This window comes from Jatropha curcas, chromosome 8, assembly GCF_041381405.1.
Source record: "Jatropha curcas cultivar XTBG-Jc1 chromosome 8, XTBG_Jcur_1.0, whole genome shotgun sequence".
Lineage (NCBI taxonomy): Eukaryota > Viridiplantae > Streptophyta > Magnoliopsida > Malpighiales > Euphorbiaceae > Jatropha > Jatropha curcas.
The window spans coordinates 26,731,624-26,752,485 of NC_143158.1; the positions used below are offsets into that span (position 1 = coordinate 26,731,624).

Sequence of the window (20,862 nt, forward strand, 5' to 3'; positions counted from 1 at the left end):
TTTTGATTATTTTGTTTCTATTTTCTTTATAAATAGTTTGTAGGAAATTGAAACCAAGAGAGGTGGTCATGCAACCGTAGATATGTATATTAATATATATATAATGACGAAGGGAGGGGTGCCAAAGGGTAAATCCCTGCCGCTAATCCAAATTTTATTTTTAAAATTTACTCCTAAAATAAAATGTTAATAATTTTCAATTTTATTTACAAAATAGTGATTTTTATGAATTTTGCGTCTCTTTAGTTTTGAAAATTTTTTTTAGCCCATTCTACCTTTTATTTCCGGCTATAAATAGTTGAAAGTACCTGCTATTAACAGTCCTGAAAAGTTGACAGAAATGGCTATGGCATCTCAAAATCAGGTTCGTATCATCAATCTTTCAAGAACTTCACTACATTGTATTGAATCAGAGAATATGAGAATTGAAGGACAGGAAGAAGGATTGAGATAAGTGTTCTCAATGTTTCATTACTGTATCAATATGATTTTTATACAAGAGATTATACAATAACGGAAACAATCTATGCTAATAATGGTCAGTTATTCTGTGCAAGAAACTTTCCAAAACAACAGATTTGACTTGCTGGAGAAGAGGCTCTAAATAAGGAAATGATGATCTGCATAATCTGATCCTATTCTGGCTAACACTCCCCCTCAAGTTGAGTAGTAGGATCTCTGATACTCAACTTGCTCAGTACCTTCTCAAACGACCTCCCATTGACTGCTTTGGTTAGAATGTCAGCCAATTGGTCTTCTGATCTGACATAGGGGAGATCAACAATACCTGTCTCGATTTTTTCTTTGATAAAGTGCCTATCCACTTCAATATGCTTGGTTCTGTCATGTTGAACTGGATTCTCTGATATGCTGATAGCAGCCTTATTGTCACAAAATATTTTGCATGTGTCTATAGGAGGAAAGCCAACCTCTGTGATTAATTTCCTGAGCCATAAAACCTCTGTAAGACCTCTAGCTACTCCTCGAAATTCAGCTTCTGCAGAGGAGAGAGCCACCACCTTCTGTTTTTTACTTCTCCAAGTCACCAAATTACCACCAACCAGTGTGAAGTATCCTGATGTAGATCGACGATCAATTGGACTACCTGCCCAATCAGCATCAGTGTAACATTGTACTTCTAAGTGACCATGATTTTTGAACACAACTCCTAGTCCAAGAGTACCCTTGAGATACCTTATGATTCTGATCACAGCTTCCATGTGGTGTTTCTGAGGTTGGTGCATGAACTGGCTAACCACACCTACGGCATATGCAATATCAGGACGAGTATGGGACAAGTATATGAGTTTTCCTACCAGTCGCTGATATCTTTCCTTGTCAGTTGATTCTCCATCTTCTAGAATTTGTAGTCCATGGTTTACTGCAATGGGGGTATCAATGGGCTTACAGTCAACCATGCCTGTTTCAGCTAGGAAGTCTAGAATATACTTCCTCTGGCAGATAAATATCCCTTGTTGAGATCTCAGAACTTCTATGCCAAGGAAATACTTTAATGCTCCCAAATCCTTCATCTCAAATTCTGCAAACAATTTCTTCCTGAGGCTGGTCATCTCTTCTGTGTCATTCCCTTTGATAATCATGTCATCGACATAGATTACTAAGCATGTAACAAGATCATCTCGTCGTTTGAGGAAGAGGGTGTGATCTGAGTTGCTTTGTTCAAATCCATAATTCTTCATTGCCATAGTAAATCTCCCAAACCACGCCCTAGGAGACTGTTTAAGACCATACAGAGACTTCTTCAAACAACAGACTTCACCTCTTTTGAAATTGTCTGAGAAACCTAGAGGAGCTTCCATATAAACTTCTTCTTTGAGATCACCATGTAAGAAGGCATTCTTGACATCGAACTGGTGAAGAGGCCATCCCTTGTTAGCAGCAATAGAAAATAACACTCTTATGGTATCAATCTTGGCTACAGGAGAAAAAGTTTCTTAGTAGTCAATCCCGTATGTCTGAGTGTACCCCTTTGCTACTAGGCGAGCCTTGTATCTTTCAACTGTCCCATCAGGCAGGTACTTGATTGTAAAAATCCATCTGCACCCCACTGGTTTCTTTCCACCTGGAAGTTGGCACTTTTCCCAAGTCTCATTTTTTGTCAGGGCCTTCATCTCTTCTTCCATAGCTCTAGTCTAGTTTTCAGACTTCAAAGCTTCTTCTATATTTCTGGGAACTTCCTCTGCATAAAGTTTGGATAAGAAAGCTTTGGCACTCTTAGATAAGTTTCCTTCACCTATGTTGTTTACAGGGTACCTTGATCTTGAGGTTTCCCTTACTGGAGAATATCTCTTAGGAGGGATCCCTCTATTGCTTCTAGGTGGAAGAATGTGTCTGTTACTACCATCTAGTTCAGTAGTTTCTTCACTCACATAGTTCCTTGGAGACTTTTCTTCTATTACATCATAAGGATTATTATTCAAAGGCTCAAGAGAGTCAGGACTTCTTACCTCGGATATTGGAGCCAGGGCAGATAAATCTTCAGTGGTACTGACTTCCTCAGTCTGTACTATTATTTCAGAGCTTAGCTCGGTGGTCCTATTAACTTGCTCTTTTGGGTCCGCTTCAATAAGAGGACCAGACACAGGTAACCAACCTAGGGTGTCACTCTCTGTATTCTCCCCCTGACCACTTGGTTGGTTATTGTAGAAAAATTCTGTTTCTAAGAAGTCACAATTCATAGTGGTAAACATTCGCTTATTCTTAGGATCATAGCATCTATACCCTTTTTGGTTCACTCCATATCCTAAGAATACACACTTAATAGCACAAGGATCAAACTTGGTTCTATCACTTTTGGGTACATGAACAAACACAGTGCATCCAAAGATTCGAGGTTCAAGATTCAAAGAGGATGGAATTTGGGTTTTTTGTGCTAAAGTCTGGAGAGGTGTTTTAAGGTTAAGAATCTTTGTGGGGAGTCTATTGATCAGGTAGGTAGCTGTAGCTACTGCTTCAGGCCAGAAAAATTTTGGGACATGAGAATCAAAAAGTAAGGCTCGGGTCATCTCTAACAGAATTCGGTTCCTTTCAGCTACACCGTTTTGTTCTGGTGTATGTGGGCAAGTAGTTTGATGAACTATGCCCTTTTTTTGGGTAAAGCCTTGAAGGGTAGAATTGATGAATTCTCCCCCATTATCAGATCAAAGGATTTGGATATCCGTGTGAAACTGTGTTTTGATCATATTATAAAAAAGCATAAATTTACCAGGAACCTCAAATTTATTTCTCAAAAAATATACCCAAGTCATTCGGGTACAATCATCCACAAATATCAAAAAATATCTCAGACCATGACTGCTCACTACTGGTGTCGGTCCCCACACATCAGAGTGAACTAAAGAAAAAATAGTGTTTGTTCTGGTATTATTATGACGAAAAGTTTGTCTGTGACTCTTAGCAAACACACAAGTCCCACACTTCAAATTATCAATAGACTTAAAAAACTTTGGAAAAAGAAGTTTTAAATAATTAGTTGAAGGGTGCCCTAGGCGACGGTGCCATAACCAAGCCTCTCTATCAGCAGTCCCGTGAGCTAGCATCACAGTACCTTGTTGAGCCACCTCATTCACATAGTACAATCCAAGTCTTTCAGTGCCACGTCCAATTATCTCCCCGTCCGAATATCCTGTAATAAACAAAAAGTTGGAGTCATTAGGACAATGCAATTCAATTCTTTGGTAACATGACTAATTGATAGAAGCTTGTGAGACAAAGACGGCATATAAAGACAATTAGACAATTTTAACTTAGGAGAAATTTCAATTGACCCAGCTCCTTCTACCGGTGTAAGTTCCCCATTAGCCGTCTTAACATGAGTTTTTTGAGGTTCTGAAGGCTCAATAATGTCTTTTGCATCATTTGTCATAGTATCAGTAGCACCAGTATCAAATACCCATTCATTTTGTTCATCTTGGCCCTGAATTAGGTTTGCTAGTCCTATTTTCTCATGTTCAGGGGTTAAACTACAATTATCAGAAACTATGGGGACCTTAGTGTAATTCTGAGGACAACAATTATCATTCACATGTAAATCTGGACCAATTTCAGTATCAACAATATTCCAGGTACTATTTCCGTATTCACCAATATCAGACAGATTAAATAAGTAACCAGGGAGAGTTTGAGGACTTGAGTGTAATAACTCAAGTCCTTTACCTATAAAACCATCGGTTTCCATATTAGGAGAAAGCCTAGTCGTTGCCACCATAGCTCTCCCCTCTATTCCTGTTCCTCGAACCTGTTTGCCGTCGCTGTTGCCGGTAGCGCTGTCAGCGTTGCCCACGGCGGTGGTAGATTTTCCCATTGAAGTCCCCTTGTTTCTGTGTTTTTCAGTCCACCATTCAGGATATCCCACCAGTTCAAAGCATTGTTCTTCCGTATGCTTGGCCTGACCACAGTGAGAACAACGAAGTTTTGATTTGTCTGGCCGGAAGGATGAGTTTTTCTCTGATCGGCGTTGTTGCTGTCCGCGGGTGAGAAGGCCGGCCACTTCAGTTATGAGTCCTTCTCCGATTCCTTGCGAGCCTTGGTCTCCCCCTGTGACAGAGCTCCCGATGATTTTTGTTGTTGCCGATTCCTTTCTTACTGTGGCATACACCTGGAAGGGGATCGGTTCTTAGTATTTCTCTCTTAATCTGATCATATCTGTAATCCAGTGCATTTAGAAATTGAAACACTTTTTGTTCTTGTCTGAGTTGATTAAACTTTGCAATATCAGACGTGCAGGTCATTGGGTTGGGTTCTCTCCGATCTATTTCTCCCCATACCCCTTGCATGATGAGCCAGAAATCTTCAAGTCTTGTTGTACCCTGTTTCAGTCCGTTGGCTTTGACACGAAGATCAAAAACTTGAAGCTTATCACGGCCACTGCAATAAGTGATGGCAAGGGCATTCCATAAGGCTTTTGCCGTCGGATATTCGGTAAGATTGCTTGCAATTTGTGGTTCTATATTCTGAATTAGCCAAGAGAAGACCGCAAGGTCGTATTGTTCCCACCTTTCGAAATTCGGATCTGTGGTCTGAGGAGGTTCAGTTCCTCCAGTGACATGGCCCAGAAGTCTCTTAGAATTGCCTCCAATGGCAACTCTGATCATCCTAGACCAAAGTGCATAATTTTGGGTGTTAAGCTTGGTACTGATGGTCAATTGATCTGGAAGGTTCTGTTTCTAGTTTGAGCCGAGTCCATTCTTTAGTAAATTGGCTATTTTAAGGGTGAGTTCATCATCCATAATAACTGAGGTCTCTTCGTCAGACATAATGGATGGATGCTGAATTTTGATCTTGGTTTTAGGGTTCAGAGAAGGGTAAAGGTAAATGATGAGATTGGTTTATTTAGGCCATCTGGCCAGCTCTGATACCATATTGAATCAGAGAATATGAGAATTGAAGGACAGGAAGAAGGATTGAGATAAATGTTCTCAATCTTTCATTACTGTATCAATATGATTTTTATACAAGAGATTATACAATAACGGAAACAATCTATGCTAATAATGGTCAGTTATTCTGTGCAGGAAACTTTCCAAAACAACAAATTTGACTTGCTGGAGAATAGGCTCTAAATAAGGAAATGATGATCTGCATAATCTGATCCTATTCTGGCTAACACATTGTGTTCATGAAGAACAAGAGTGGCACAATTTATGCAAAAGGGTTAGGGAAGCTTGTGAAACATTTTTGTGCTTTGAGGTGGTTTACGATCAAATATCCCTACAACTAAGAGATGAGACCTTCGAAATGGTCAGGCAAGTTTTTAGTCTTCCATCAGAGACAAAGAAGAAAAATTTTAACCCAAAGCCTTATCATGGGTATGCAGGGGGGTACCCAGTAATTCCTTTGTATGAGAGCTTAGGCATTGAAGATGTCACCAACTATGACTCCCTCAGAAGCTTTACAGAATTACTTTGGCCTCATGGCCATCACCAGTTCAAGTAAGGAGGATTAATCTTGACCTTATCGGAGTTTCCTAGTTGATATCTTTATAATACAACTAGCTAAATCAATTGGTTGTTATTTAAAAAACCCATTGATCATTGATACCATTTTTTTTATTGAAAAGAAAGCCGCTGTCCATATACTTTCAGTAAATAAGCTTATTTTTTTCCAAGATGATTGGAAAGATTGTTTTCTGTCATTCAGGTTGAAGGAAAAGCTTATTGTTGCAAATAACAAGGAATGAAATGATTTTCTTATCATCTGCTTTTGGAGGGAATTACATTAAAAAAAAAAAAAAAAAAAAAACAAGTGACCTCAATTTGGTGAGAACAAAAGTTTAATTCTCGGAAAGCGTAATTTACTGGAACGCCAAAAACTTTTATGCTTTGCAATCGAGATGGACTAAACTTCTTGATGCTACCATAAAAAACAAAAGTGACCTTTAGGACAAAGAATGAAATATGAAATTATGAACTATAATTCAAGTGAATAACCTTGCTTAGTACTAATTTCATGAAAAATGAATAAACTATTGTAGCCAAACAATTAGCTCCACGTTGAAGCCAGTGGAAGAGCTATGCAAGATAATACAAAAGATGATTATTGATAGCTATGGATTGAAAGAAAAATTAGGGTTGATAATGGAAACAAAGACTTTGTTAAGGATGATGAAATACAAAGCTCCTCCAAGTGGGGAATATATGGATGGACTCAAAGCCCATACAGAAAAACCAATGTGTACTCTTTTGTTTGAGGATCAAGTTTCAGGGCTTGAAATTGAAACCAAAGATGGCCATTGGATTCAACTCTCTCCATCCACCACCAATTTCTTTTTCTTTATTGTTGGAGATCCTCTTATGGTAATTTCCTTGGTTCATTGATTTCTTCTTAGGTTCTGTTTAGGATTGAGTTTATATCTGCTTTCAAACCATTTGAAGAAATTCCTCAAAGAACTAAGCATTGAAGTTGCGTTATGAACATTGATTTGCAGGCATGGAGTGATGGAAAATTGCATGCAGTGAAACTTAGGGTGATGATGAAGGGTGACAAAGACAGGTATTCTTTTGGAGCATTTGCAGTTCCTGTAGAAGGGACTATCATCAAGCCACCTAAGGAATTAGATGATGGAAATCATCCCCAGCTTTTGAAGGAATTTGATTATATGGACTTCATAATATTCTCATATTCAAAGGGGGGAATGGCTATAGAATCAGCAACGCAGATGTTTGCATTCGTTGGGAACAATTAAGTAATCATCTGTGGAAAGGCTAAATACATAAATTCAGCTTTAAACTTTGTAATTTTAATTTTATGACATCTTAAATTTTGTAAATCATTTATCATATACTTAAACTTGTAAATTTTAATAATATTACACACATTTCAGTACTAATATCAATTAATTTTAGAATTTTTGATTTCTATTGGTAAAATATCGACTCAATATCTAGTTAGCGAAATACATTTAGAATAATGATTTTTATGAATTTTAACTTTTTAATGTGTTAATTAATCTAATTTTGCAAGTTGAAATTTCAAACTTTTTAATGTGTTTAATTGATTGAATTTTGCAGTTAAGGTGTTCAATAAAATAATTTTCAAAATTGAAGTGTAGTAGATATAATTTTATACGTAGATATATTCAATAGGTCAAAATAAAAATTGAGTGTCACGAAATTAAAATAACAAAATTCAAGCGGTAAATTTATATATTCTGCCTTTGTGGAATCATGGGCCAACCTGCCCCTCTCGGATAATATGTACAACATGCTCTCAATGATGTTTCAAGATATGTCGTTCAAATTATCGTGAAAGAAGCATTACATAAAAAAACATCAAGAAGTTTGTTTTTAAGGTACAATAATCATAAAAGCTTCAAGACAAATAAAGAATTTCAAACCAGCTTTTTCCAACATCTAAAATAGTGCTTAAACAAAATCAATTTCAATGTTAAATTCACTCTTGCTAATCAATGGATTTGTCTGTTTTTTCAACAATAAAACACAAAATTGAAGGAGATATTACAATTTTAAGAGAATAAACATTAGTTGAAACCAGAGTACAAAGTAATCAGAAAATGAGACAATTTGCAAGGCAGCCAAATGAACTGAGGGAAAGTATTCCCTAAGATGATGGTCAAAACAGAAATTAAAGATGGTAAAACAGGTAAGCTATGGATGAAAAGTATATACTTCTCAATAGAATACAAGAGGCATTACGAACTGTCCAAGAAGCTTGAACAGTGATCTCTAAGTTAACAGTAGTATCATGTCAAAGGTAATACAAACGACAACAACAACAGAAGAAAAGGTTAGTTTCTGGGGTTATAAGGACCTGAGATTGAATAAAAACACAAAATAGGCCAGAAGATCAAGTGAACAAAATAGACAAACTAAAAGCATTTAAATAACAATGATCGAAAATATTACTTCCACAGCTTGACAAATTTATCATGGCTAGCAGAGGCAACCAACCCTGTCACAGGCGATACAGCCAAGGCAGCAATTAATCCTTCATGAGCCGACAGAGTCATAGTCTTGTTCTCAGTCATATTCCAAAGCTCCAAAGACTGCAATAAATGTCCACAGTTGGAAATTAGAGACAATCCCTTAACAGCAACACAAATAGCAAATATTTCATTGATGCCAGTAGTTTAAAAAGTACAAATTTAAACTGTAGAGCAAGGGAGAGAAACCCCACAAGACAGTAAATGAAACTGACTAAAAGTTAGACAGTTAAACAATATTTCACCCTTAATTTGAAATAGGGAAAAAAGAAGTGCTGCTGCATAAAAATTTGACATATCATTGATCAGAAACTTTGTCAAGACTCGCAAGAATTCTCCCAATTGAAAATAAAGGAAGCGTGTTCATAGTTTTTAAGATACATGTGAGCCCCAATGTGAACCATAATCAATTGCAGGAAAATGCCCCTAGACAGATACAAAAGCAAAAGCAGGTTTATGGCTTCATTATACTTCTCATAAACAGTATGGCAAGCTATCAATTACTGTATCTGACCTTGGAAAAGGTTTGCATCACAGACATTCATATTACCCACCAAAAGGGGCCCCAAATAAAATAATTTAGCACATCAATGTATACAAAAAGCATGGAAACCAAAGTTACTTGCCTGGTAACAGCCAATCACTAGTAATGATGGGTATGTAGGATGGAAAACACAGGAATGGAATTTGTTGCCATTACAGCTCAAGTCATGAACACATTCCCCCTCACTCCCTGATCCAAGTCTCCACACTCTGACAGAATCCTCACTGACAGATGCTAGATACTCACCAGAAGGATCCCAGCACACAGAGTGTATTGGCTTAGTATGTCCCTGCAGTTGGCCATATGCATCCAAAGGCAGTTAAGCAATGACAGAGAGAGGAAAGAATGACGAAGAATGGAAATATGATACAACCATGAGCAAAATCTTCTTATGGTAATTTACAACCTTATCAAGTTTTGAGGACTAGCATAGCATTCATAAAATGCTGTCTATGCATCAAGTTTTAACTGACCTGTAATGAATGCCGACAAACTTGTGTCTCAACATCCAGTATAGATACAACATTCTCAGCAGCTGCAGCAAGATACCTCCCCATACGGGGCTGAAATCTCATTTGAGCCGTACCACCCTAATCCATATGAAAAAATAATAAAATTAATTAATTAATTCAAAAATGCATCCAGTCCAACTCACCTGTATCCATTCCTTCCACACACACACACACACAGAGAGAGAGAGAGAGAGAGAGAGAGAGAGAGAGAGAGAGAGAGAGAGAGAGAGAGAGAGAGAGAGAGTTATCTCGGACCTTCATTAATATCTTGTTTACTACTACACCAGATAAGTCTTTAACTGGTGTGTCTTGGAATTTAGAGAGAAAATTCTTATTGTTATTTCACTCTTTCAATCGTTATAATAGCAAGCATATATAAATATATATATATAAAAGTATAAAACCAGAATAGGAATAATTATTTAATCTAATATACTCATATAGAAAGCAATTACTAATACGAAATTTCAAAATAGGAAGTAATAACTTTAACCAACTCTCCCCCTCAAGTTGGTGCAACAAATATTACACATGCCCAACTTGCAGACCAAATTATGAAACAATTTGCCATTAAGAACCTTGGTAAACACATCAGCTATTTGTCCTTCATAGACCATGTATTATCTTCAAAATACCATGTATTATCTTCTCTTTTGTAAAACGACGGTCAATCTCAATATGTTTTGTTCGATCATGTTGAACTGGATTATAAACAATACTACTAGCAGCCTTGTTATCATAGAACAATGGTAGATCTTCAATTTTTGATAACTTCCATTTTTTTATAACTTTCTAGAGCCATAGTAACTAGCAAAAGCCTTGTGCCATAGCTTTATACTCTGCTTGATCTTGATCTTATACTTGATCTTGCTACCACATTCTGTTTTTGTACTTCTCCAAGTAACTAAATTTCCACCCACAAATGTGCAATAACCAGATGTGGACCTTCTATCATCAAGAGATCCAACCCAATCTGCATGTGTAAAAACTTCTATCTTCAGATGACCATGCTTCGAGCAGAGAAGTCCTTTTCTGGGTGCGGATTTCACATATCTTAAAATGAGAAAAATAGCTTCTAGATGTGCTGGCCTAAGCTCTGGGGGGAGCAGTGACAGTTAACTCTTTGTAAGGAATCTCCAACCTTCAACGGTGGGTTCACTGCTCTTAAAAAAACCAGAAGGGAAATGGAATCTTTCTTTCTCTTTCTAAAATAACGTGGCTCTGATATCATGTTGTGTATTAGAATTTAGAGAGAAAATTCTTTTTGTTGTTTCACACTTTCAATCTTTATAATAGCAAGTATATAGTATAAACGTAGAAGAGGAATAATTATGTAATCCTAATAGGGGAAGCAATTGCTGATAGGGAATTTCACTAAATAGGAATTAGTAATAACTCTAACCAACAATAAGAATCTACCTTGAATACTCTTGAACAACTACCATTGTTAATACTCCAGTAACGTATTTCACCATCCCCATCACAAGAGCATATAAGATCATCCTTACTAGGGTGGAAGTCTAGTGACATGACAGAGGCTGAATGTCCCGTAAAAGTGCGTAACGAGTAACTAGGCTGCAAAACATACCACAGAATTTTGAGAATGAACACCAAAATCATGCAAAAACTCACTTGAAAACTATACAAAGATTATTTAACAGGGAAATGAATAAGCAAAGTATGGATACATTAGATACACTTCCAGCCATTAAAATATGGGAACATGCATAACTATTGAATCTGAGACAAGACTATGGATCGTGACAAACTATACAGTCAGAAACAATGTAAAAATTGAAAAACATGTTTCCAGCAAATTTTGTTAACAAGAAAATTTAACGGTCAATAGCAGAGAGCATGATATCACTACATAACCATAACCGGTGCATAAACCTAAGAACTGAATGCTCTCTGTGTAAAACTACAGCAACTCAATATTCAGTTCTCATAATTGTATTCGTGCTATTATGCATGTTCTTAATCACCCAAATGAACCCAATAACTTTATGCTCAATTCAATCACCGAAAATTTGCTATAGGGTTCTAATCTAGCTTCAACAGTTAAAAAGGTGCAGGCTTTCACGTTCACAAATTCCACCTTCAATTGATGAAACATCTAGCCTCTTATGTCCACAGCCCAAAAAAACCAGTTGACATATTTATTATCACATGTTAAAAATCAACATACTAACAATGACAACCAACATAAATTATTTTCCTATAGACTAATCCGCAATATAACACTAACCCAGTATATTCTACCACCATCATAAGCAGAAGGGGGCAAAAAGGACAAAATATATATGTACAAACCAGTTCATCTAACAATCCTTTGAACGAAACACCAATTTGACATCATATCTTCATGAAATTTCCTTAAATGTATATTTACATATGCATGTACAAGTTCCTTTTGCTTATATATGCTATCATACAAGTTACAATTTTCCCATCAAGAGAAGGGGAGAAAAGGCAAGAATTGCAACAAAAAAAGTTGATCAGGGAAAAGATGAAAGATATCTACTAACATTGTCAGCATCCCAAACCCTGACAGTTTTATCAAATGAAGATGTAGCGAGGCGTGGCATGCCTGGACTAAAACGGACATCTGTAATCAATGAAGAATGTTCTTCAAGGGTGGTCTTGGGCTTTAAATTTTCTGTGTACCATAATACAGCCTGTACCATAGAACATGAAGCAAAACGTTCACGTTCAATTTCCAGAAGTATAGATCGAGCAAACTATTGCCATGACTTTTTTTTTTTTCCTTCTATAAACAATGTAAAGCAGGCAAAGATTACACTTGTTTGGTCAATTAAATCAGACTTTGAAATAAATCTTTCAGAAATATAATTATTTTACTTTTAGAACTTAATTTCAGAAAATTAATTGTTCATAAGAAATTGCCATCTAGTTCTTTGCCTCGTGTTTTAGTGCTTTACATCTTACAAAGTTTGTCTTCACACTTGCCTTTTTATCATGGCCACCACTAGCAAGCAATTTTCCATCCGATGAGAAGTGGCAACAGATTACTTTGCTTCCACTCGCTCTAACAGAATTTACTTCAGTAAATGTAAACCCTGAGATGAAACGTAAACTCTATGCTCACCAATCATGTATACAGAGAGGAAATTCAGTTTAGTTACACATAGATACTATAAATTAAATTCACACTCATTATTAATGTTTTTTTGAAACTGTACCTACAAATCAGCCCCAAGAAAAACAACAGGAAGTATGAAGGAAAATAACCAGAGATATTGAAATATCTCCAAACAATTTGCTTATTATTGCATCATATTCAAATAAACACCAATATGAACTCAGCAAAGTACTGAAAAATCTTTTTAAAAAATCATGATCAATATTCAATGAGTAGTTGCACACCTTTGCTGACATCCATACGAGGAACCGTATCCCTAGGATCAGTGTCATCATGGGATAAAAAAGAATCAACATTATCCTCAAGAGATCCATCCTCCACGAAGCGATCCATATCAGCCTGCAATTCAAGATCCTTATCATCCCACTGCCAAAATGGAATTCCAATGAGAATTTAAGCAAGGAATTTTCAATTCCTTTACCAATATAAAAAGATTAGACATGCACTCACCAACTGATTCGCTGGAGATGTAAGAGTTCCTGTGCCATCAGCTCCGAACATCACTAGAGGCTTAGAAGAACTACCACTATGTGGCAAAGATGGCATCGAGATCACATCTCCAGGGGTGTGAGTTGAAGGTGTTGACGGAGCTGAACTTGGGGAGGGTCCTGCAGTATTTGCCGTGCCAGAGCTATTGGCAGGACCTGAAGATGATACTGGCTGTTTTCTCTTTCTCCCTGTCTGGTTTTTTGAAACCTTAAAATGGCACAAGGAAAACCATGTTAGAAACCTGTCCAGATTGGCTATCTGATAGACATCACGACTCAACAAGCTTTCCAAAAAATTATGGAATGGCCAATTATGAATAGATTGCCTAAATTCTTCAAAAATAAATTTCAAGGAGCCCAACTTTTAAGTAGAAATTTTTTAGAACATGTATTGCCCTTAAGTGCACAGAAATGTTCTTACATATATTTGATCCTTTATATATACATTAGTCTCTAGAGCAACAAGTTTCTATGATTACTATATTATAGGAGGTAACTTAAAAAGACAGACCTGATCATTTCCTCGAAATGAGTTGGACATGCTTCCATCTACTGTGACACTACCAGCACCTCCCATCTTATCTTGTTGATGAAGGTTGTGGTTTGAACTCTGTGACTGCTGATTGGAAAGTGCATGTTGCTGAAGCTGCTGTTGCTGCTGTGGATTACTGTTCTGTTGCTGTTGCTGTTGCTGTTGCTGCTGCTGCTGCTGCTGCTGTATTTGAGCCAATTTTAACTACAAAAGAAGGAATATTTTTAGAAAGGGAAAGGCAATGGAAGTAGTGCAGGTTCAAAGACATACTAGCAAAGAAAGATGAAAAGTAATTGGTAAAACCATGGGACCTTCATCAGCATATCTGTATCTCCACGAGGCAAGAGAGAGCCACCAGCTTGTAAAGGAGACCCAACATTTGGAACCATATCACCAACAGGATTTGTAAGCCCATCCTTCCCGAGCCCCATATTCCGGTTATTCCAAATCATTCTCAATCTTCTAGCGTCATCACTACCAGATGGTGATGTTAAATTTTGCTGTGCGAGCATAAGCTGTTGCTGGTGTTGAGGTGTCAACATCTGAAGTTGATGAAAGGGCTGAGGAGCCTGTATGAAAGGTTTTTGTTGTTGAAGAAACCCAGAGCGAAGCTGATCCAGTCCCTGACAAAGGTACCAAAAAAGGTAAGCACTTCAAAGCATTAACTTTGTAAATATATACAACAACTGAGCCTTATTCCCAAACTAGTTGGGGCAGCTATATGAATCCTTTATTTCCAACATCCGCTATGATCAAATTAATATCATAAAAGCAAAGTATATGTCAGAAAAAAAATTTTGAAATACTTATTTAGAAACACTTTTGGAGGGTTTGTAAATATATAAATGCACAAAAAAACCAAACAAAAAAGATGTCATTTTATTTGACGATTTATCCAAAAACTATATACTTCAGTTCTTATGATTAGGGCAGAAACAGAGGAATAATTGAACCACAGAAGACTTACAGTGAGTGGCCACCCTTTTAAAGTCAAATTGCTACAGCCTTGATTTGATCCTGAAACAACAAAACCATACATGTTGTTGACAGAAATCTCAAAGGCATGTACAGTGCAATAACCATGATAAGAAATTTATAACTTTAGGCACTCAAATTGAAAGGTAAGGATGCTAGATTCAGGTGGCCATAATTGAAATAATTGTTTCCCCAAAACTCACCTTAGTTAAAGGTTCTTGGAAATTAAATTCATAAGCAGGAAGTACCAGGAATACCTATTAATGATGCCTCTGGACCAGCAGCTCTGGGATTTAGCACTGGATTGATCTCACTCTTTATGTCCTGATTCCAGATAAAATTTAGAACAAAATGAATAATATGAAAATTCATAGCTATGAGATCACTTGCTTGAGATACATACCAGTGTAGACCCTGGAATTTGTTGATTTCGGGCCTGAACCTGTGGGGACATTCCACCTGCTGTGCCATGCAACACTTGCCTGAAATTTGTTATAACAACAATACGCTTTATCTCAACAATAGTATTAGGCACAAGACATTTAAGGAAGGCCCAAAATTGGTTCTGTGCTTATTCAGACATTTGAATTTAATAATAGTCTAACTTGTTTTTCCTAGCCTTGTTTACTGTAAATCCACATTCACATGCATTCATTACATTGATGGCGATGGAACAGAGAAAAGGAAAACAGGTTGGAGTCACCAATGTTTAGTTTGGATGCTATTTTTGTATTTTTGCAAAACGTAGAACTTTTTAGACAACATAAACAGAAAAGACATTCAAATGCTGCATACAGTCCCGTTTCATCTGAGCATTAAAGGTATAATAAACAAGAAAAGCACCCTGAAGGCTGGCCAGTTGCCGCAGACTTCAATATTGAGGCATGATTGGGATCCAAAAGCTGGCCTACATTCTCACCAAATCTTTGCTGTAAACAATTTGGAAGACAGTTAAGCCAAGAAATCCACCAAAATTCAAGATATGGAAAGAAGCCACACAAAATGGTTTAAAACAAAAAGGGCAATCCAGTTACCTTCATTGCTGCATCATCCAAAGAATCCCTCTGAATAGGCAGTTTTAATCTTTCCTCATACATCTTTGTTGCCAAAGCATTGGCAGTTCCAGGATTTTGGCGCAAAAGAGGATCATTTCCCACAAGCCCATTTGTATTACCATTTAAGAGGTGTGCACCATCCCTTCGCTGCTGTTGCTGTTGCTGGGGAGGCTGTTGTTGCTGCTGCTGTTGTTGTTGTTGCTGCTGCTGCTGCTGCTGCTGTTGCTGTTGCTGTTGTTGCTGTTGCTGTTGCTGCTGCTGCTGCTGCTGCTGCTGCTGCTGTTGCTGAGCATGCCTCTGCAATAGAAGCTGTTGCATCTGCAGTTGCTGTTGTTGCTGCTGTTGCTGTTGTTGATGCTGTGGCGGTTGAGCTTGCTGCTGCTGTTGTTGCTGCTGCTGTTCCCGTACTTTAATCAACTGAGTCTGAAATTCCGATAAGCCATAATGTTAAGAATGGAATTTGAAGTTATTATAAATCCAGGGATTTTTATATAAACACTTGCATGTAAATGAAAAGGTCACGGATTCCAGAGTTTCAACATCAAAAAATATCTAGAACCATAAACAAAAACCCCCAAACAGCAAGAGTTGGGCCAGTTGGGTAAAAGATGCTAGCACAGTTCTCTTGAGCCAGTATACTGTTTATCCTCCTAAAAAATCCCTCAACTAATATGATGTTGCCATTTTGACCACATCAAACCACGGGGACTATTAATGCAGGATATAAAGGTACCAACATATCATAAAGCAACCTCTCAGAAAAGAATCCTATTTGTGTTTCCTATGAAGGTTTACTGCATCTGGAAAGAAAAAGGGCTTGCTTAGGCCTCTGTAAATTTAATCCCACTAAAGAATTTAAGGACAAAAAATATGCAACTGGTAACAGACTGAAAAATACTCTGGAGCATATTTGGTCAGATCAGACTTGAATTGACAGGAAAGGAACTTCTGCAGAAAACCATGCACTTCTCTTTTTTACATTTTTGTTAGGGCAAGAGTGGGGCAACCAAGTATGCAGAGGACAGGGCAGGTATCCAGCCAGAATGCAGGTCCATGCACTTGTTTGCACATATACATACATTTTATTCCCTCTGTCCACGAATATAAATCGTTTAAAATTGTTGCACGATGATTAAGGAAGCAATTAGTTCTCCCAAATTATAACAGAATATTTATCAATTTGACTAAATTACCAATTGTATTGATATAAATAAGGGTAGAATTGAAAAAACTTTATTAATTACATGCTGCATCTAGACTTCAACAGTTTAGCTTTAACAATGTTAATGGTCCCATGTTATTTGTTTGATAGAGAATCAAAGTATATTCATGGTCCTAGATATTCTCAAAACAACATATACTTATGGATAAAAGAACTACTCTAAAACGACTTATATTTGTGGACAAAGGGAGTACTTAAAAGATAGGAATAGCGAAAAAAGAGTTTCCTTTTAAGGATTGTAGTCAACCACATCAAAAACTAGGTCCAACTTTACAAGAACTGACCTAAAATGCAACAAATAAAAATTAAAAGGGTTTTCTAAGAGTTTATTTAATAAAATGGAAGGTTTACTAATACCTCTTGCAAGGGACAAATTGAACAATGCCAAGGAAGTGGCATGACTTGTTTTTCTTCAATACCTTCTTAATAACCAATTTATCTATCAATTTACCAGGAATTACTATGTTAATACGAGGAGCTGGAGTTAGCTGTAAGGAGGAAGAACAAGACTACTAGAGCTTCAGAAACAGTATCTGATGAATTTAATTATGTTCTTCACTTATTCAGTTTTACCATCACTGGAGGATTTACATGGGTTACATTTAAAATCCTGCTGATGGACAAATAGAAGTGAACCAGAACCAAGACATAAAATTTCTAGAACTCATAAAAGACATAATTTTAAGTGGCTTCAACAAAAAAGGATAGTAAATGAAGAATTAGGAAAAAAGGTAGAAACCAAGAAGCAAGAATTCTTCCATTACAATATTGCACATATCAATCTCAATTTCATATACAAAAGTTATCAATGGGATTAAAGAAATAACTCAACTTTCACCTAAAAAATAGACAAAGTTATCAATGGGATACTGACATGAAAAGGTCAACTATATGCAGAAGACCGGAAAATTTTCTTTCTGCTTTATTTCTTCTATTTTTCTTCCCCTTTTATGGGGAGGGGTATGGAAAAGAAGAAGTTTGGACACAACAACAGGATGCTTGAAATGAGATTTTTGTCAATAAACAGCATCAAATAAAAAGCACCTCTTTGCCTACGCTAGCACTCATACCATGTACAAATAAAGACTAAAGGTAAATAAATAGGATACATAACATAAGAAAAGTCCTCAAACCTCAATATAAGATGCAGCAACCTCTGAATGCTTCTCATTAGTCCTAGCAATAAATATATCCCAGAAAACTGACCACCATTCAAAGAGAAAGCCTCCAGGAGCATCAATAGCTAGAAATTCAGGGTCAAAATTCAAAATCAATCAAGAATCCAGACACAATTTCCAAAAACAATAACATGAATTTATAATCTGAATTCATATTCTTCCCCTGAAGCATAACTTCATTTACCCACCTACAGGATCAGATGACACTTTTCCCTCAGCTTGAAAAGCCTGAGCAGAAGCCTTCAAATCTCTCTTTACTAGATAATCATGGATATACACATCTAACCTGTTGTTTGTTACAAAAATAAAACTCTTCATTTCATAAATAAGGGCGAGAAAAGCCACAAAGAAATAGACTTTACCAAGCATAATAGCACAAATCAGAACCAGAAACGCAAAAAAAAATCCAAAAACTATATTCTTCAGATACTACAGACTCTTGTCAAGAAATTCATGCAATGTAAATGGAGAAATTCCAAATCTAAATACTATAGTCCTTAAAAATAAAAACAAGAACAACAAAGAAAGGAAGAAAGAAATAAAAGCAATGAAGTAGAAGAGAAAAAAAATATATAGAAATAGAGAATTCAGCTGACACACAAACAAAGAAGAATACAAGTAAACAGCAGTAAAGGTAGCATGAATTCAAATTCTAAAACTAAACAACCAACAACCCACCTACTAAAACCAACTCTTAAACAAGTTCAGACCACCAAAAATGAAAAAAGACACTGTACAGAAATAAAACCCTAGAATAACAATGTGATAGCACATATGATGAAACAACTTGAAAGAACAAAACTTGAGTCCAAAACCTAACAGAAGCGGCAAAACCCGGAAAATCCCAACTACCAATGATACAAATCAAGATGAAGAAATAAAAAGAGTGAGCAGCACAAGAGAGAGAAAAAAAAAAAAAGAAACCCAACTAAGAAAAAGGAAATGAATAAATATGCAAATAGAACTTACATTTTATCAGCTTCCCAGTTGGTTTGAGACATGTTGTTAGCTTAGAAGCTTGCATAAACAGTTTATAATAATGTCTCTTTTTTCACCTCTAGAATTGCAACCCAGAAATGAACACGTTACAAGAATTCCAGCTACAAAGTAAAAAAGCAAACTTCACTAATAGAACCTAAAAACACCAAGATAAAGACACACTGCTAGAGAGAGAGATGGAAGAAGAACTGAAGAAGAATCTATTTGTGGGAATAGAAGCCGAGCTTATAGTCTTCGGCATATGAAAAAATAAAGAAAGTAAAATGTTTCTTAATTGCATAAATTAAAAAAATAAAAAAAAAAAAAACTAGAAAAGGAAAGATGGATAAAGATACCTGCAAACCCAAAAAACGTTTATTTGTCTGAGAATTTCTAGATTTTTTTCTTTTTAAAAAAAAATTTTAGACGAATTTTTATTTCTGTAGCTTTGGTGGATTGAGTTGCTATTGCAGATATCATAATGGCTTAGCTAATTGAATTTACTAGAAAAGCCCTCAGATCTTGTCAAATTTTCAAGTCTAAGCCACTTGATCATGGACAACTTTTTCTATTGATATGACTAAAATAGGCTTTGATTTTGGACCGATTACCCTAAAGACTTATAAATTGATGGTCCTTTAGCTTAGGTAGCGGAAAGGATTTACAGGTAAATCCGTCATTCTATATTTTCTTATGCCTTTTCACTTTAAACACTTGACTTTTGCTCTATTTATAACGATCAAGTTTTTTATTTTTTATAAATTACCCAAAACTTTATAAACTTTTGTTTTTCGACCCATTTCTGGGCGGAGTTATATTATATATCCATTGCGTTTGTCAACTTCTGGTTGGTGGTCTCATTTCTTTCCCAAAATAACCTAAACGTTACGTAAGAATGTCTGAATAAAAATGGCGGTCGTAGTCCTTTTTTTAGATATTTATTATTATGGATTTTTACCATTAAGTAATAGTAAAATCTTTTATTAACATAGTTTTAAATCCAAATTAGATAATTAAAATATAATAAAGTTATACATATTTTATAAAGTTGTTTAATCTCAAAATAAGTAATTTAATCTTAATTAAATTTATTTGAACGAATAAATTGAATATGATATACAAAAATTTTAAAAAAAATTTACGTAGACCCGGTTTATGGTGATCCATAGATCAAACCAGTAGAAATAAATTTTTTTTAAATAAAAGTAATTTTATTCATTCATTAGGAAAAAATTATAAAAAGGAAATAATTTTTTTAAAAAAATCTATATTTTCATTGATTTAATTCACATGCTGAATTATAGATTTGATTTAAATAATATCCAAAATTAAATATTAATTTAGTTATAGACAAATATACAATAAATGCACTTGAGGCACTTATTCTCATGCCACATGAAAATTTTAGTATGCATCTTTATTCTTTTATTAATTTAGTGCTTTCACTGCTCTAATTATATGGGTAAAATTTAATTAGACTGGATCTATGGTCCTACCTATAAATTAAACTAATGAAATTAATGATTTTTATTGAAACGAAAGTATATTTTACCATAAATTTATGGTTTGGTCCATAAATGGAGTCATGAATCCGGTCTAGACAAATAATTTTCCTATCGTATATTTTTATTTACCTTTACAGAAGTAAAATCCTGAATCTGGCTTTGATGTTACCATCTCCCCACAGCACAGATACACAAACTGGGTTTGGAATATTGACAAGTTACTTTGCAGGTGGATTCAAAAGCACTAGT

The 20,862-nt window shown here is 35.9% G+C and overlaps 2 protein-coding genes across 6 annotated transcripts; one reads left to right on the forward strand and one right to left on the reverse strand.

Moving 5' to 3' along the window:
• Positions 1 to 340: 340 nt before the first annotated feature.
• On the forward strand, positions 341 to 7,336 carry LOC105639456 (putative 2-oxoglutarate-dependent dioxygenase AOP1). Its single transcript, XM_089725262.1, has 4 exons — positions 341 to 395; positions 5,627 to 5,951; positions 6,494 to 6,815; positions 6,947 to 7,336. The coding sequence occupies exons 1-4, from the start codon at positions 341 to 343 to the stop codon at positions 7,202 to 7,204; spliced, it is 960 nt and encodes a 319-aa protein (XP_089581388.1). The 3' UTR covers positions 7,205 to 7,336.
• Positions 7,337 to 8,127: 791 nt separating this feature from the next.
• LUG (transcriptional corepressor LEUNIG) lies at positions 8,128 to 19,622 on the reverse strand. Of its 5 annotated transcripts, none has more exons than XM_037639186.2 (19): positions 19,465 to 19,622; positions 19,100 to 19,230; positions 18,319 to 18,416; positions 18,086 to 18,195; positions 15,710 to 16,153; positions 15,519 to 15,604; positions 15,079 to 15,157; positions 14,933 to 14,999; positions 14,668 to 14,717; positions 14,012 to 14,323; positions 13,680 to 13,904; positions 13,131 to 13,361; positions 12,905 to 13,046; positions 12,488 to 12,597; positions 12,046 to 12,195; positions 10,937 to 11,092; positions 9,479 to 9,595; positions 9,088 to 9,294; positions 8,128 to 8,524 (listed from the first exon to the last, which is right to left on the reverse strand). In XM_037639186.2, exons 2-19 carry the CDS (start codon positions 19,129 to 19,131, stop codon positions 8,381 to 8,383), a joined length of 2,760 nt encoding a protein of 919 aa, XP_037495114.1. In that variant the 5' UTR covers positions 19,132 to 19,230; positions 19,465 to 19,622; the 3' UTR covers positions 8,128 to 8,380. The 5 variants fall into 5 exon arrangements, with proteins under 5 accessions (XP_037495114.1, XP_012078642.2, XP_012078639.2 ...); XM_012223252.4 differs by having other exon boundaries at positions 12,905 to 13,019; positions 13,131 to 13,376; XM_012223249.4 differs by having other exon boundaries at positions 13,131 to 13,376.
• Between the last annotated feature and the right edge of the window lie 1,240 nt (positions 19,623 to 20,862).